Here is a 16,711-nt window from a genome sequence, read left to right as displayed (position 1 = left end):
CCATCTCTTCTCCAGGCTAAACATCCCAAACTCCCTAAGTCTCCCTTCATAGGGATTCATGGTTTCCAGTACCTTCACCATTTTGGTTGCCTTCCTCCTGACATGCTCCAGTTTCTCCACATCCTTTTTGAATTGTTGTGCCCAGAACTGTATTCTTTATTATTCCAGATGAAGCCTGACCAAAGCAGAATAGAGTGGCACTAAGACTTCCCTCCATCTAGACACTATACCTCTGTTGATGCAGCCTAAGATAGCATTGGCCTTTTTAGCTGCCACATGACACTGTTGACTCATGTTCAACTTGTGGTCAACTTGATGCCCTTCCCTTTTGCACCCCATTGATGCCTATGGACTGCCAGGGAAGGGGGTCAGGAGGTGAGTGCAACACTACTGGCATCAATAAAACACACATTCGCGCATAGCTCAAGTAGTGGGGCTCTTCTGACCATTGAATAACAAATAGCAAATGTTTGTATTTTCCCCAAACTTGGAGTGTAAAAAACACAAGACAGGAGCTGGCTACTCCAATCCTTAGTTAAATTCCAGGTTGCAGGGATATAGATTTATCACAGTCAGGGCTTTATTGATCTGCATGAATCCATGTGAAAGGATGAGACACAGAAGGAAGCACAGCGCCATGCAAAATGTCCCCACTTGACTGTGGAACTCAGTTCATTTTGCAGGCTGGATCAGGTCCATTATGTTCACTGGCACGGCGGCCAATTGGCTTCATTAAATCGCTTTCTTCCAGGAGGAAGGCAGGCCTGAATCATCGTCATCATCCTTCTTCTGTGTCTCTTCCTTCCCTTTTGAGAGAGGCCTTGTCTCTCTCTTGTATGGCTTTAAGTCCATGGCCACTCCTGGAGCAATATGGCCTGAACTAGGTTGGTCACAATGGTGACCACATGCACCAGGGTAACCCAGTGCAGAATCATTTGTATGGGTTGACTGGGACAATATCACATCAGCATGGCTGGCCCATCTCTTGTCATAGAATCATAGAGTTGGAAAGAGACCACAAGGGCCATCCAGTCCAACCCCCTGCCATGCAGGAAATCCAAATCAAAGCATCCTCAATAGATGGCCATCTAGCCTCTGCTTAAAGACCTCCAAAGAAGGAGAGTCCACCACAATCTCCGAGGAAGGAGTGCATTCCACTGTCGAACAGCCCTTACTCTCAGGAAGTTCTTCCTAATGTTGAGCTGGAATCTCTTTTCCTGGAGCTTCCATCCATTGTTCCGGGTCCTATTCTCTGGAGCAGCAGAAAACAATCTTGCTCCCTCCTCAATATGACATCCTTTCAAATATTTAAACAGGGCTATCATATCTCCTCTTGACCTTCTTTTCTCCAGGCTAAACATCCCCAGCTCCCTAAATCGTTCCTGATAGGGCAAGGTTTCCAGACCTTTCACCATTTTAGTCTCCCTCCTCTGGACACACTCCAGTTTCTCAATGTCCTTTTTGAATTGTGGTGCCCAGAACTGGACACAATATTCCAGGTGAGGCCTGACCAAAGCAGAACACAATGGCACTATTACTTCTCTTGATCTAGACACTATACTTTTATTGATGCAGCCTAAAATTGCATTGGCCTTTTTAGCTGCCGCATCGCACTGTTCACTCATGTTCAACTTGTGGTCTACTTGGACTCCCAGATCCCTTTCACACGTAGTTTCATTCAGACATGTGTCCCCCATAATCCTATATCTGTGCATTTCATTTTTCTGCCCTAAGTGCAATACCTTACATTTCTCTGTGTTGAATTTCATTTTGTTAGCTTTGGCCCAGCTTTCTAGTCTATTCAGGTCATTTTGAATGTTGATCCTGTCCTCTGGAGTATTAGCTATTCCTTCTACTGCTTTCGTACCTGTACATGATGCTGCTTCTGCTGAGGGTGGGCTCACCTGCGGGACCAATGGGGAGATGCTGGAGGGACCCCTGATCATATGGTGGGGACCACTTTGATCACATGTGATCAGGGGGTCCTTCTCCCCTGTCTTCTCATTGGTCACACAGGTGAGAAGTGCCAGTGTGCTGGGCAACCCATCTATGGACCTCCTGCAGGTATGAATCCAGCAGCAACAGCTCCAGAGACAGGCCATTGCTATGTATTGCTATGTACTGTATATGCATTATCCTACTTGAGAATATGTATTTTCCCTGGAAAATGATTAACCATCCATGATGAAGCCAAGCCCTCCCTGCAGTCCATCTGCCTTGGTCCAGGCCTCGGAGGTAGAGAGGAACTGCTGGACCTCTGACCCTTTCCCACCACCACTCTCTTCTCCTTCTGTGTTATGTCTTTTTAGATTGTAAGCCCGAGGGCAGGGAACCATCTAACTAAAAAGATTGTATGTACAGCACTGTGTAAATTTACAGCGCTTCATAAATAAAGATTATTATTATTATTATTATTATTATTATTAATAATAATAATAATAATAATAATAATAATTCCCTTTTCTTGCACTGCTCAACATGGGGAGCAAAATGGCATGTGGCACGGTGTGCAAACAGTGGGACAGCCCAATTTGGGTCCAGTCCAGCTGTTTGCATGCCACAAATACCAGGGCTTGACTTTGCCGCCTCTGGGGCCAAATTGGGTTAATGGGTAAAAACAGTGGTATTTCCACAACGTTGCTGTGTATTGTGCAAACGGGCAGCATGAAGGTGGGAATGGGGTTTTTTTTGCTCATGCAAACAAGACCCCAGTTTCTCCAGGGGTGCAGGAGTTGAGGTGCAAAACATCTGGAGAGCCAGGGACTGTGAGACGCAATGGGGCAGCCCTTCCTTCCAGCAAAGGACAAAACATTCTGGGAAAGCCAAAGACCTGCCAGAGAGGGTGGCTTTGTGCGTATTTGTTGTTTCCAACTATCCAGATGGAGCCGTTTTTGAATTCCAGGGAGACCAAAGTGCCAGTTTAATTGCTTTGCAGAAGGTAGCCTCTAATTTCAGCTGTGTTTTGCCAGGGATCCTTAAACGCCCCGACTCTCCCTTTTTTGTTAGCTTGTTAAAAGAGACTTGCCTTAAATATGCCGTTCAGCAACCGGCTTTCTTTCCAATTCAGCATTAATTCCACCTCCCTCCTCATGTATTAATGATCCTAATTCTTTCTCTCTCCCCCGAATATATTAGCAAACCGCTCTCTCTGTGGTTTTCTTGTGTATTTTTGCTTTCACACTTGGATGCCAGCATTTCCATTTTCTCTCTCATCCCCTCCTTGCCGTCCGTACCTTTCCCCTGCAGTGCTGCTGAGTTAATTGTAAGGTTAAAATTGACTAAATATTGTCATCCTTAGTAGAATCCACTTTCATCTTGGGACTGTGAGGTTTTGCACTGATTCAAGGAAGGAGGGATACTTCCTCTGTCAGCCTGAAATGGAAGGTTTCCGACTTTCCTGCCGTGCTTTTGATTGTCACGCATGGGGCAGCGAGGCTTCAGATTTTCCTCCTACAGTAGAGGCTGCTTTGGGGAGATAGGATGGTCTTTTTTAGCTTTATAGACTCCTGAGTTGGAAGAGACCTCAAGGGCCATCCAGTCCAACCCCATTCTGCCATGCAGGAACTCTCCATCCAAGCACTGCTGACAGATGAAAGCCTCCAAAGAAGGGGACTCCACCACCCTCCAAGGCAGAATCATCTTCCATTATCAAAAAGCTCTTACCCTCAGGAAGACTTTTCTCATGTTGAGCTGGAATCTCTTTTCCTGTAGTTTGAAACCATTAATCCAAGCTTGTTTGTGCTGCTCCAGAGAATAGGACCCCAAGCAATGGATGCAAGCTGCAGGGAAAGAGATTCCAGCTCAACATTAGGAGGAACCTCCCAAAAGCAAGAGGTGTTCAACAGTGGAACACACTCCCTTAGAGATTGTAGTGGAGTCTCTTTTTTGGAGGTCTTTAGGCAGAGGCTGGATAACCATTTGTTGGGGCTGCTTTGATTGAGAGTTCCTGCATGGCAGAATGGGGTTGGACTGGATGGCCCTTGGGATCTCTTCCAACTGAGTGATTCTACTCAATGTGGCCCTCCATTGAATGATGTCACTCTTTGAGACATCAGGGAACAGTTTGTGGTGAGCATCCAGAAAATTATGTGAACAGAATACTAATATGGTGCACATATGGTATCAGTCCCTGGCATATTGGAAAATGGATGCAAGCTACAGGAAAAGAGATTCCACCTCAACATTAGGAAGAACTTCCCCAGCATTAGATCGCTGGAGAAGGACTGGACTGGGTGATTTCCAGCAATGGATCTGAATTGTAAGGAAGGAAAATCCAGCCAAAGAGTAGGAAGACCATCCTGTTCTGAGAAGAAACAGAGTGACATAAAAAGTGGTGGACTCTCTTTCTTTGGAGGCCTCTTTCAGTAGGGTTCTTCCTGTATGGCAGTATGATTTCATGCCTGTATCCACACTGCAGAAATAAAGCTCAAACCACTATACTGTGCTGGCTTTTGTAGGGATGTCTGTCACACAGAATTTGCCCATGGTTCAAACATATAGTTATTTGTGGGAGGGAGGCAAAATGAAGGTATTCTCCCCATAGGATTTCCACCCCCATGATATCTGTTTTGAGTCCACACATTTCTCACATTGTAGTACAGTGGGCCCTTGATATCTGCTGGGGTTTGGTTCCAGGACCCCTTCAGATACCAAAATCCGTGGAGGGTCAAGTCCCATGAAATACAATAACATAGCAAAATGGTATCCCTTACATGAAATTACAAAATCCAGCTTTACTTATTGGAATTTATATTTTTTGGGATATTTCCAATCTGTGGATGGTTGAATCCTTGGGTAGAAAACAACAACCCTGTGCATAGAGAGGGCCGACTGCAGCTGAAAACTTCAGCTGAGCTTTTAGAAATAGAGTTTAAGCCTCCAAAGCAAAGGGCAAAAGGCAAAGCAAGCGGGGAATGTGAACATGACAAATGGAAGAGTTGTAGGTGTGAAGGATTTTCAATGTCTCACTCTTTGCAATGCTCAGAGACATTGCTGCGTTGGCTGAAACATCAGTGTGCAAAGGGATCTTTTCTTTGCACCTTTGAGGCTAATTGTGCAAAAGAAGTGGTAGCATATCCTTTTGTAGACTTAAGTCTGCTTTTCAGATGCATGGAGTGATCTGGTGCCCACAAAGGACCGTTATAATCAGACTTTATGAATAGCCAAAGAAATGTAAAATGTGTGGGTCTATTGATGAGGTGACAAGTTCAATTGTAATTATGATGGTTGAGGGACATAGGAAGCTGGAAAGATGTTGCCTAAGGCCTGGTTGTGTGGATGGCCATATGAATGGGAGAGGGAGTTTTGGAAGATGGTGTTGAGTTGATGGACTTGTTGATGGACTTGAGTTTATAGATATTTTCCAACTCAGCTGTTTCTCTTTCCAGTCTTCCAATCTTTGCAATGCTATAAATTTGGGGACTGAAGGAAAATTTAACAGGGGGCAGAATTTTTATGGGGAGGGGGCAATGCCATCATCTTACCATCACCACCTAATAACTACACCGTGCAAAGGTGGTGATAGGTCAGGTCCAAGGTATCTGTGGGGATGCTGGGTCTGGAATGATGTTGGGTCTCCTTGGGTCCTGGTGGGGTGTTGGGATAAAGGTGTCCAGGAATAGAGAGAATTGCCAAGGTCCAAGTCACAGAGTATGGGAGAAGGTGGATTATGCCCATCCAAGGCATATCGAGTGAGTGGGGTCAATGGGGTTGGCAGTGGTGGGACAAGGAGAGACCCCAACATCTTCAGCCATGGCAGTTTCCACCATTCCTTCTTTGTGCAAAGGTGTCCATCATCCTTCTTTTACTTAGTAGAGGAGCAATACAAACTTAAACCTTTCCCTGTTCTCATCATCTTCCTTCCTTCCTTCCTTCCTTCCTTCCTTCCTTCCTCTGGCATCTCAAGTTACAAGGGCAGCTACTGTCCTGAGCAGGTCATAGAACTTGGTACCAGTCCAGGGTTTCTGGTAATACTCTTTTTCCAGTCCTGCTACCTGAACGATGTCCTTCAAGCAAAGATAGAACAACGCTGAAGCTCATAAATATTACAACAACCAAGCTGTGTACATGGCACGAAATGCAGAATTACTTTGCAATTCACTGCTTAACACCGAAACTCAGCTCTGAGAATGCAAAGGGGTATCGATGGATTCAGTGCTGACTGCTTGGCCCAGTTCAGTACCTATCTGAAACCAGTTCTGGTTTGGCATAATGACTGAATTCACAAGCTGTGGGTTGCATTTGTTTAACCACAAGTAAACTGGCAAACCATGGATTGTGTTAGTAAGAATTTGGTGTGAGAGCGGAATGATGGCTGCCCATCTTTCCAGGAAGACAGGAAGTTTTGAGCCCTTGAAAGAACCAAAATTTCAATCAGCCTCAACCATGGTTTGAGTCCTGAGCCATGATTGCTGCAAACCATGTTTTGCCATGATCCTAAAAACATAGAGTGACAAACCCAGTAACACTAGGGATGCAGTTCTGTGCCAGTTTTCTTCTTGAAGGAAGCAATGGGTGGTTTTTAGCTGTTTTATTGCTGCACAAACTGAAGATTTTTCCAAAAGTATTTGCAATTTGAGGCTTTGTGCAAAACAATCATAGATGGTTGCTATGCACAGAAAATTATATTTCCCTGCATGGAAACAGACAGCATATTCAGTGGATAATACAGTATAATGCACAGAAAAATGCTGTTTTCTGTTCAAAACAACCAAGTACAAATTTTGCATAGAATAAACATAGGATTATTAGACATAGATAGACATAGAATACAGATTGTGAAAGTTTCCCCCCATTTGTTGGAGAAGCTGTGTCTCCTGCAGTCATCCATCAACGGACTGAAGGAGACAAGGCAGATGATGCATTCAAGAGAAAGGCAATGATAGTCTCCTTCACACTTCAAAATACAACAAAATCCATGAACGAATGATACCTTTATTGGCCAACTGAAATACACAGAATACACCATGCAAGCTTTATAATCTCCATTGACTTTCATCAGGCAAAAGATGTTCAAGAAGACAGTGGAGCTTTGAGAGCGTGCATGATGTATTTTGTGCATTTTAAATGGCCAATAAAGGTATCACTCTTTTGCGGTTCTGGGATTTTGTTCTACAGCCAGCCCTCTGTATCCACAGATTCAAAGCATTATAGGTAAATTCCAAAAAGCAAAGCTTGATTTTGCTTTTTTATATAAGGAACATTATTTTACTCTGCCATTGTATTTAATGGGACTTGAACGTATTTTGGGACCCAGAGGAAGTCATGGAACCAAGACACCAGCAGAAATCAAGGGCCCGCTGCATTTTCTTGCTGGCTTCCCTTGAATATGTTTTCTTTGTGTAGAACATTGTATAATCACACACTTCATCAAAGTAGTTTTATTGGCCCACTTGTAATTGTCCATGTGTCAGTTGCGCACTTAACACTTGCACTTTTTGTCCCCCTTAAAAAATGTTCTCAGTGTTGACTTTTAGAGGGAATCTAAATAGACAGAGATGCTCTTGCGTCATGAAAAATTACGTCTATGACTCTGGTCTGTATTCTCTGCGTTCGCTTTATCCAGAGAGGGGGGTTCTCAAGGACATCAGTTCACATTGGCTCTAAATTAGGGCTCCAAGTCTTCATAAATCATAGAATCGTAGAGTTGGAAGAGACCGCAAGGGCCCTGATTCAGTCCAACCCCCTTCTTTTGCCATGCAGGAACTCTTAATCAAAGCACCCCCCTTGACAGATGGCCATCCAGCCTCTGCTTAAAGGCCTCCAAGGAAGGAGGCTCCATCACTGCTGAAGGGAGTATGTTTGACTGTTAACAGCTCTTACTGTCAGGAAGTTCCTCCTAATGTTGACGTGGAATCTCTGTTCCTGGAGCTTGCACTCATTGTTCCATTGTGTCCTTGTCTCTGGAGCAGCAGAAAACAAACTTGCTCCCTCCTCAATGTGACATCCCATCAGATGTTTAATCAGGGCTCTCATGTCCCCTCTTCACCTTCTCTTCTCCAGGCTAAACATCCCCAGCTCCCTAAGTCACTCCTCCTCATAGGGCTTCGGGGTTTCCAGACCCTTCATCATTTTGGCTGCCTTCCGCTGGACACACTCCAGTTTCTCAACGTCCTTCTTGAATTGTGTTGCCCAGAACTGGACACAGGATTATTCCAGGTGAAGCCTGACTGAAACAACAGAGTGTCACTATGACTTCCCTTGACACAATACTTCTAGACACTATACTTCTGTCAGTGCAACCAAGAATTGTGTTGGCTTTCTTGGCTTTCATCTCACAGACTGTCTGAAAGACTGTATCTCCATCTACAAGCCCACTTGAATCCTAGTATCCTTTGGGGAGGGCTTTTTCTCAGGCCCACCGCCCTCCAAGGTCCATCTTGCAAGGACAGGGCCTTCTTGGTGGTCGCTCCCAGGATGTGAAACTCCCTTCCCAGGAAGAACTCTATTTAGGCAAAACTTGGAGGGAGCGTGACTCAGTGGGATTCCATGGGCAAGCTTGGATTTGAACCCTGGACTCAAACCCCTATGCCACCTCCAGCACTTAAACCATGATATCACCCTTCCTTTCCCAGCGATTTCTTGGCAAAATGTGTTCCAAAGAGGTTCTGCCACCAACTCTTTCTCCCCTCCATTGGCTTGGCTTGGGCTGAATATCATAGCGGCAGAGAGGCAAGAGAGAGGTCTCTTATCGGTGTGTTTTAATGTTTGTTTAGGGCTGCAAAGTGCTATGGAAGTGGGATCAATAGCTCTCTCTTTCTTTCTCTCTGCCCTTTCTTTGAATAAAGTTTATGCTTTGCTCTCAAACTTACCTTGATGGGGCAGACAAAAGCGAAAGCTGGCAGATGTGTGCAAGGACAAAAGGTGTCTCTGTGAAAGGAGCAAGGAGGCCGTTTGCCAGCCTTCATGCCAGTTTCCGTGCGAATGGGGTCAGTGACTCTACTGCAGGCTTTTTCAGGAGCAGCAAAGGAGGGGTCCAAGGTACTAACCCTGTCTTTCAGGTAGGATCCAGTCCTCTTGGGCAGCTCCTTTAGAGCCAGCAGATGATGCTGAGGACCCTCCATTTTGGTCAGGTCCCAAGGAAGCTGTCTCCATACTGGACCAGTGCCTGCCGTCAGCAATGGACTGGATGGGAGCAAGCAAACTGGAGCTTAATCCAGAGAAGACGGGTTGCTCCTGGTCAGTCCGGAGGCATATCAGAGAGTAGGGACTCTGCCTGTTTGGGAATATTTCAGGATGTGGAATTCTGGATAAAGAAAACAACCTGTATTATTATGATTTAATAATAGGCATAAATGGTGAATGTTTCCCCCCATTTGTTGGAGGAACTGTGCCTCCTGCACAATTCAAAATGCTGGTTTTGTCCTTTAAAGCCCTGCACAGCTTAGCTCCAGATGATCTGAAAAGCCATCATCCCCTTCTATAAACCAGCCTGTGCCTTAAGGTTTGCAGGGTATGGGCTTCTCTTGGTCCCAGCACTTTTGCAGGAGGTCCATTTGGACCCCATCCGCCTCTCTTTCCTCCAAGAGGTGAAGAGGTTCTTGTTTCAGGAAGCCTTTGGTGACAGCAGATAGAGCTTTCCATGGGGAAATGGGGTCATGGTTTTTACTTCGCCATGTTTTCAGTGCCACGTAATGCTGTTTTTAAATTAGTTAGTTTAATTGTATTTTAACTTTTATATTAAGCGTTTTTAATTGTATTCTGTTGTTGAGGGGTAGCTAATACCCCCAGAGGACAGGATCAGTATTCAAAATGGCCTTAGCAGAATAGAAAGCTAAGCCAAAACTAACAGAATAAATTTCAACAGGGAGAAGTGTCAGATGCTACAGTGCCATGGTCTTTTCAGTGTTGGATCATGACGCCAGAGACTAGGGTTCGAATCACTGCTTGGCCATGAGACCCATTGGCTGATCTTGGTCAAGTCACACTCTCTCAGCCTCAGGGAAAGGCAATGGCAAACCTCTTCTGAACAAATTTTGCCAAAAAAACCCATGATAGGTTTGCCTTAGGGTCGATATAAACCAGAAGCAACTTGAAGACACTCAACAACAACAAACACCTGGACAGTAAATTCACTGATATAGGATGGGTGACAGCTGGCTTGATAGCAGTGCATGCAAAAGGATCTGGGAGTCCTAGTAGAACACAAGCTGAACATGAGCCAGGAATGTGATGCAGCAGCTAAAAAAGCCAATGCAATTCTAGGCCGCATCAATTGAAGTATAGTGTCTAGATTGAGGGAATTAATAGTGCCACTCTATTCTGCTTTGGTCAGGCCTCCCCTGGAATATTGTGTCCAGTTCAGGGCACCATGATTCAAAAAGGACATTGAGAAACTGGAGCCATGTGTCCAAAGGAGCAAGACCAAAATGGTGAAGGGTCTGGAAACCATGCCTTATGAGGAACGACTCAGGGAGCTGGGGATGTTTAGCCTGGAGAAGAGAAGGTTAAGAGGTGATATGATATGAGCCCTGTTTAAGTATTTGAAGGGAGGACATGGAGCAAGCTGGTTTTCTGCTGCTCTAGAGAATGGGGCACAATGGAGCAATGGATGCAAACTGCAGAAAAAGAGATTCCAGCTCAAGATTAGGATGAACTTCCTGACAGTCAGGGCTGTTTGACAGTGGAATAAATTCCCTTGGAGAGTGGTGCAGTCCCCTTCTTTGGAGATCTTTACACAGAGGCTGGATGGCCATCTATCAATGGGGATGCTTTGACTGAGAGTTCCTGCATGGCAGAAGAAGGGGTTGGACTGGATCAGGGCCCTTCTAGGGGCCTCTTCGAACTCTAGGAGTCTATGATTTTGTGTGCTCTGAGAGAAAGGTGGGAAATAGATTACATTAAAAAATATTTTAGGTATGTGTATGGAAATCTGTAGCAGAGACCCAGCAGAGAGGGAGGAGGAAGGCTAGGGACCGTGTCTGCCTCTTTCTCAGCGCTTCCACCTCCCTGCAAGCTGTTTTGTCCGCTTTTCAGGGGGAAATGGTGAGCCAGGGGCCCATTCCCCACAGCCCTTGGCCTTCTTCCCTGCTCCAAGTCCTCAATGGAGGGCAATGGGGATGGGAGGATGCGGGGCTTGTGTTCTGCTCCCGTCTCGGCTGCTTCTGCCCTGAATCTGTCAAGCCGTCTTTTGCTGGGACTTGGGGAAGCGGGGAGGCGCATCCGTCCCAACCGTGGCCTTCAGCGGCAGTGTGACAGCGATGCAGATGCTCCAGTTTGTGGAAAGGAGATAACTGGGTGCAAAGGAGTTTTTTGGGGGGGAGAGGAGGGTGGCTTGTGGAGAAGGAGGAGGGTGCCAATGATCTCATCATTGGAGTTTATCACATTGGGGCTAATTTCGGCATTAAGGAGGATTAAAGCGCATTTAAATCATCCTGCAAATCAAGCTAAAATGGTGAGTAATTGAGCGAATGATTATCAGTCGCAATTGTGCAAAAAAAGTGATAGTGGAAATGCACTGTCGTTGAATCCCCAAAAGTAAAAAGATGCTTGTTAATGCTTCTTTGTGACCACTTTAATGGCGGGTTTTGTGTGACGCCGTGTGAAATTGTTTCACGTAATTACGCTATTTTTCAAGGATATTCACGGGATAAGCTCCCAATCTCCTTCGTGTGATAAACTCCATAGAATCATAACATTGGAAGAGGGTCATCTAGACCCAACCCTTGCCAACGTGGGAGAAGGAGCATGTGGATTGTTGCACAGAGGCTGTATCCGCACTGCAGAAATAGCCCACTTTAACTGCCCTGGTGCAATGCTATGGAACCCTGCGAATTGTCATTTCTGGTGGCCCCAGAGCAAAATGTCTCACAAAACTGCAAATCCCAGAATTATGTAGCATGGAGTCAGGGCAGTTCAAGTGGGTTCAACCTAGATTATTTCTGCAGTGCAGATGCAGCCAGAATCATAACAATGGAAGGGATCCTAGGGATCATGTAGACCGACCCCCAGCCAATGTGGGAGAAGCAGGATTCAAATTATCTTACAAAATCATAACATTGGAAGGGATCCCAGGGATCATCTAGATCATTGATCTTGATCATTGGGTGGTCTTGCACAACGATCTAAGTGTAGGTTTATGCTACACAAATGCAACGTAGAATCTTGACTTCAGTCTCCAGAAGCGCTTGGACAAGTTACTCCTTTATTTGAACCAAAGGTTAAGTAATCTGACATGCAAACGCATCTCAGTGTGGCAACTGATTATGCTGCCAGGAAGGGAATTTTCACAGTTGTCAGCCATAAAAGTAACTTCTCCAAGCTAGGCTCCAGCTGATCAAGTGGACTGAGGAGACGGCTGGCTGCAAGCCAAAGCAGTTGTGGCCGTGGGTCCTCTGGACATCCAGGGCTTCGTTTCCACAAGGAAAAATGACCATTTCCCCAAAGGGACGGAGGAGGATGGGAGCTGTGTGTACCCACCTGCACACCAGCCTTTGTATTATTCATTTCGCTTCTCAATTCAGAGTTTCCTCCCAAATCCAGCTATAGGTCATTCTCATTCATTCTTTCTTTTTATGCAGTGTAGCAATCAAGGCTTGGAAATTTGCCTTTCTCTCTCTTTCTCTTTCTTTGTATACCAATCCTACAAATCAGAACCAGGATCAGGCGCATGGTTTCCTCTCCCCCATTTTGCACAGCCGTGGCGGGCGCTGGAAGCAGATGCGGTTTGTCATTTCCAAGGAGGGAGAAGGGTCAATGCAAACTGTGCAGTCGGCCGAGCGACAACTGGGGTGCATCATGATCCACAGCAAGGCAACCATTTTAATCCGCAGAAGTTTGCACACAACTCCCTCATTTTGATAGGCGAAAGCAGCAATTCCCGGAAAAATCGCGTAATTATGCGAAACGATTTCACATGATGTCACACAAAACAGGAATAACCAGGCAATAAACAGCAACAAATCACTAACGGGGGAATCCTGTGAATGATTTCTTGCTGTATATTGCCTAGTTATTCCCAGGATAATGACTCTTTATTTGCAATGTGTATGAAACTCTTAATCTCAATTGTGTGATTTAAACCCCCGATTTCCTCCGTGTGATAAGGTCCTAAAAAGTCTTCCAAATGTCCTCTGTAGAGAGTTTCCTTGAAATGCATTGAGAACTGTATCTGGTTGTGCATCTGTCTTTGTGTTGGTGTGTGTGTGTCTCCTTGGATGTTGTGTAACTGTTCCAAGCGCTGCAATGAGTTCCTTGGCTAAGTTGCAATTTGAATTTGGCCCTGGGAGAAGGTTCAGCTCAAGCATGGATCAATACTAAGCCATCTTTTTTGTTGGCCTTGCTTTCAGATTGCCTACCCAAGGGCTTCTGAGGATCCCAAAATACTGGGTCAGCCCAGGGTTTCCCAAACAGGGCCTTTCCATCTATGGCCCCAAGCGGAGCAGCCTCCCAAGGAAAGTGTGCCTGCCCCTATCCTCCTGGTTTCAAATGGGATGCAAGACAGTTTTACTTTTGCAAGCGTTGGCAGAATTTTATCTTTATCTCTTCAGATTAGGGATGTAATTCTTCTCGAAGAAAGCAATGAATAATTCTCACACTTTTCTTCTGAGAAAGTCTTGGAAAGTTCACATGTTGTTTTGCATTAAAATGGCATATTTTTTCTGTGCAGAAAATGATGCTTTCTAAGCAAATCAACCAACTGCAGTTTGTGCCGAAGACATCTCCTATTACGGTATTTTCAAATTAGTAAACGGCGTCCCCCCAGAAAATAGGATTTCTATAGAGAAATATCATTTTCTGTGCAGAAAATACTGTTTTCTGCTTAGGAAATCCTGTTTTCTAAGCCAGACAACTAGAGATGACGCATCCCCTGACTCCATCCTCAGGGCGCCATGGCACTGTGTGCTGCTCCAGACGGTGTGCGGTTTCATGGCGCACCCCTGGCGCCACATGCAAATGACGCAAAACTAAAGGATTGCCCAATGATTACTCCATGATGTCCTGCTATGACTGTTTTAATGTTTAATGTTTAATGATTTTAATTGTATTCTTAGTTTTATTGTATTATAAATATGCGAAATGAGTAAGGGAGGGACAATGGGATTTATTTTTAATATGTTACAGTATATGCTTTATTGATGTAAGCTGTTTTATTAACGTAAGCCGCCTCGATCATGTTGAAGAGGCAGGATATTAATAATAATGATAATGATGATGATGATGATGATTATTATGCCCTTTCGAGGGTGCAGAAAGGAGCCACTTTTTGCAGCTCCTTTTTGCACCCTCAGAAGGCCGGATCAGGGCCACAGCGTGAAGTTGCCACAGTCTTGAACCAGCATGAAAAGTCGGGACAGTCTGCAAATCCCCTCCATCCACAGAATATATGACAGAGTGTCTGTATTGCAATGCATCTCCTTTTGCACCCTTTCGCTGACCGGCTTCTTCCTCCCTCTCTGTCTCTGTTCCTCCACAGAAGTGTCTGCGGCTGAACCCCGATGTCCCCGTCTGGGTCTCCAAGCAGCGCATCCTCTGCACCCTGAACCACAGCCTGAAGGATGTCCTGAACTATGGCCTCTTCCAGCCAGCCTTCAATGGCCGGGCGGGGAAGTTCCTGGACGAAGAGAGGCTGCTGAGGGAGTACCCCTTGAACCCGGACACACCAGTCCCTTACCTGGAGGTAAAGACCCAGTGCCACGGCCGGATGTCTCTCTGTCTGTCTGTTGATGGGTGTCTCTGCACTGCAGAAATAGTCTGGTCTGAGGCCCCTTGAACTGCCCTGGGTCCATGCTGCAGAGGGTAGATTTAAATTGGAATTTTACTATGCTCAGATAGTACTGAAATGTATGGAGGGCAAGGGTTGCCAGGATGATGGCCATCAGGTCATGTCAAATCTTTAGCTCTGGGATGCAAGGGCCCTGAAGCGGTTCCTGTTTTAAGCTGTTATCCAAAACAGAAGAATGTAACACAGGACAGTAAAAGGAAAACATATAGATAATCGTTTGATTGATGGGTATCACGAGGGGTATGAATGACCCTCCAATAAGGGTGAAGGGGTGTATATGTTTAAATTCATATGTAAACGATGAAATGTAATGCGTAGTTTTCTTTGTTCAAAGTATTGTAAAAGCTTGGTTCACTTTGAAATCCGGGCCCCAGTAATTTGGATGTATTTCCTTCTGGGGACAAGCTGCAGCTAAATAAATTAAGTTTCCTTTCCAATCGGCTAATTCTGGTTAAAGTTCTGGTTTTCTGCAACAGTGCTGTGGAAATGGTAGTTTGCTCCACTCTGGCGCTGCAAAAAATAAATATCATTCCCAGAATTCCATAGCAGTTTGAAGGGCTGCACTCCCCCACTGCATCCACTCCTGCAAAATCAATCAATCAATCAATCAATCAATCAATCAATCTTTTGCCTCCAAGTGCTCTAAACATGATGACAATAATCCACCAGCACCAGCGCCACCATCGGGGTCATTCTGAAGCAAACCAGGTTTCCCCCCCAAAAGGTGGAATATAAAATAGATACATACATAAATAAATAGATTCCCCCCAATAAAAAGAATCAATAATTTTACTGCTGCACGGGGGCCACATGCAACCCTCCAGACCACATTTTGCCCACCTTCTGGCTGACTTGGTAGAACTGTTCTGGATTCAAATCCAGGGATCTGACCAGCAGGAGTCTAGCCATGGGAGACATTCAAAATGAGTGCATTGTCTGTCCCAAAGAAGAAGGGAACACACACACACACACACACACACACCCCATGCATTTTCCCTTTAGTCTCCACATTTTTAAACTTGCAGTGACTTAAAACATTTGTTGCGCAATTGAGAAATCCAGTTTTGGATCCAAAGAAAAGGAGCGGGCAGAGTGAGCCAGAAAATGCAAACCCAGCAAATGGCGGAGTTCGAGATGTGAACCATGTTCAGTGTCTCACTCTCTACAATGCTAGAAGTTTGGGGAGGGAAAGGACATTTCACAATGTTGACATTTTGACTCTCCCCAGAAGGTATACCTTACCTGAGGTCTGACTAAAGGGGTGCCTCTCCACTGCGGAAATAATGTAGTATGGCACCCCTTTAAGTGCTGTAGCTCCATTGTATGGAATCCTGGGATTTGTAGTTTTGCAAAGAGTGCTGGTGCCTAGCCAAGCTACAAATCCCAGGATTCTGTAGGCTGGAGCCACAGCAGTAAACTGCATTATTCCTTCAGGGTAGATGCACCCAAGGATGCATTGGCAGCATCAGGTGTCCTGCAAGGGCAACAAGGAGAGCAGGCAGACCTGAGCCTTGGAGGCAGGTGACGGACGTGGCTTGGCTCCAACAGAAAAGGATTGGCATTTCTGTCAATCCGAGAGGGGATGTCTTAGAGGAAGATCCCTGCTGCTGATAGCACTTTTCACAGACATAATAAGGCTGCCAAAAATAGGCAGAAATCAATGGCGGCCTCCTCCTCCTCTCGCTCCCCTCCTTCCTTTGGCTTGGAGATCTCAGGGACAGCAATGACCTCAAACATCTCCTAAACGCTCCCCATGAAAGGTCAGCCTGGCATTCGGTTCACTTGACTGTTTCCTACCAGGCTGCATCTGCACTGCGGAAATAATGCAATCCAATGCCACTTCAGCTGCCATGGCAGGATAGTGGGAGTTGTAGTTTGCTGAGGCTCCAGCACTCTTTGGCAGAGAAGGCTAAAGACCTTGCAAGGCCCCATTCTCACTGGGCATATAAAGCGACGTATATCGCTGCGAGTCTGGATCGGATCAAGTTT

The 16,711-nt window shown here is 45.4% G+C and overlaps 1 protein-coding gene across 1 annotated transcript in view; it reads left to right on the top strand.

The window, feature by feature from the left end:
• LOC121930809 (protein ALEX-like) overlaps positions 1-16,711 on the top strand; it is a 115,551-nt gene that overhangs the window by 76,219 nt on the left and 22,621 nt on the right. The window contains exon 3 of the mRNA XM_042467697.1: positions 14,414-14,617. Within this exon, the coding sequence (XP_042323631.1) occupies positions 14,414-14,617 (204 nt within the window). The remainder of the gene's footprint in view (positions 1-14,413; positions 14,618-16,711) is intronic.

The sequence above is a fragment of the Sceloporus undulatus genome, chromosome 5 (assembly GCF_019175285.1).
Source record: "Sceloporus undulatus isolate JIND9_A2432 ecotype Alabama chromosome 5, SceUnd_v1.1, whole genome shotgun sequence".
In the NCBI taxonomy this organism is placed as follows: Eukaryota; Metazoa; Chordata; class Lepidosauria; order Squamata; family Phrynosomatidae; genus Sceloporus; species Sceloporus undulatus.
Note: the sequence above shows the minus strand (reverse complement) of the source record. Positions and strands in the feature narration are given on the sequence as shown.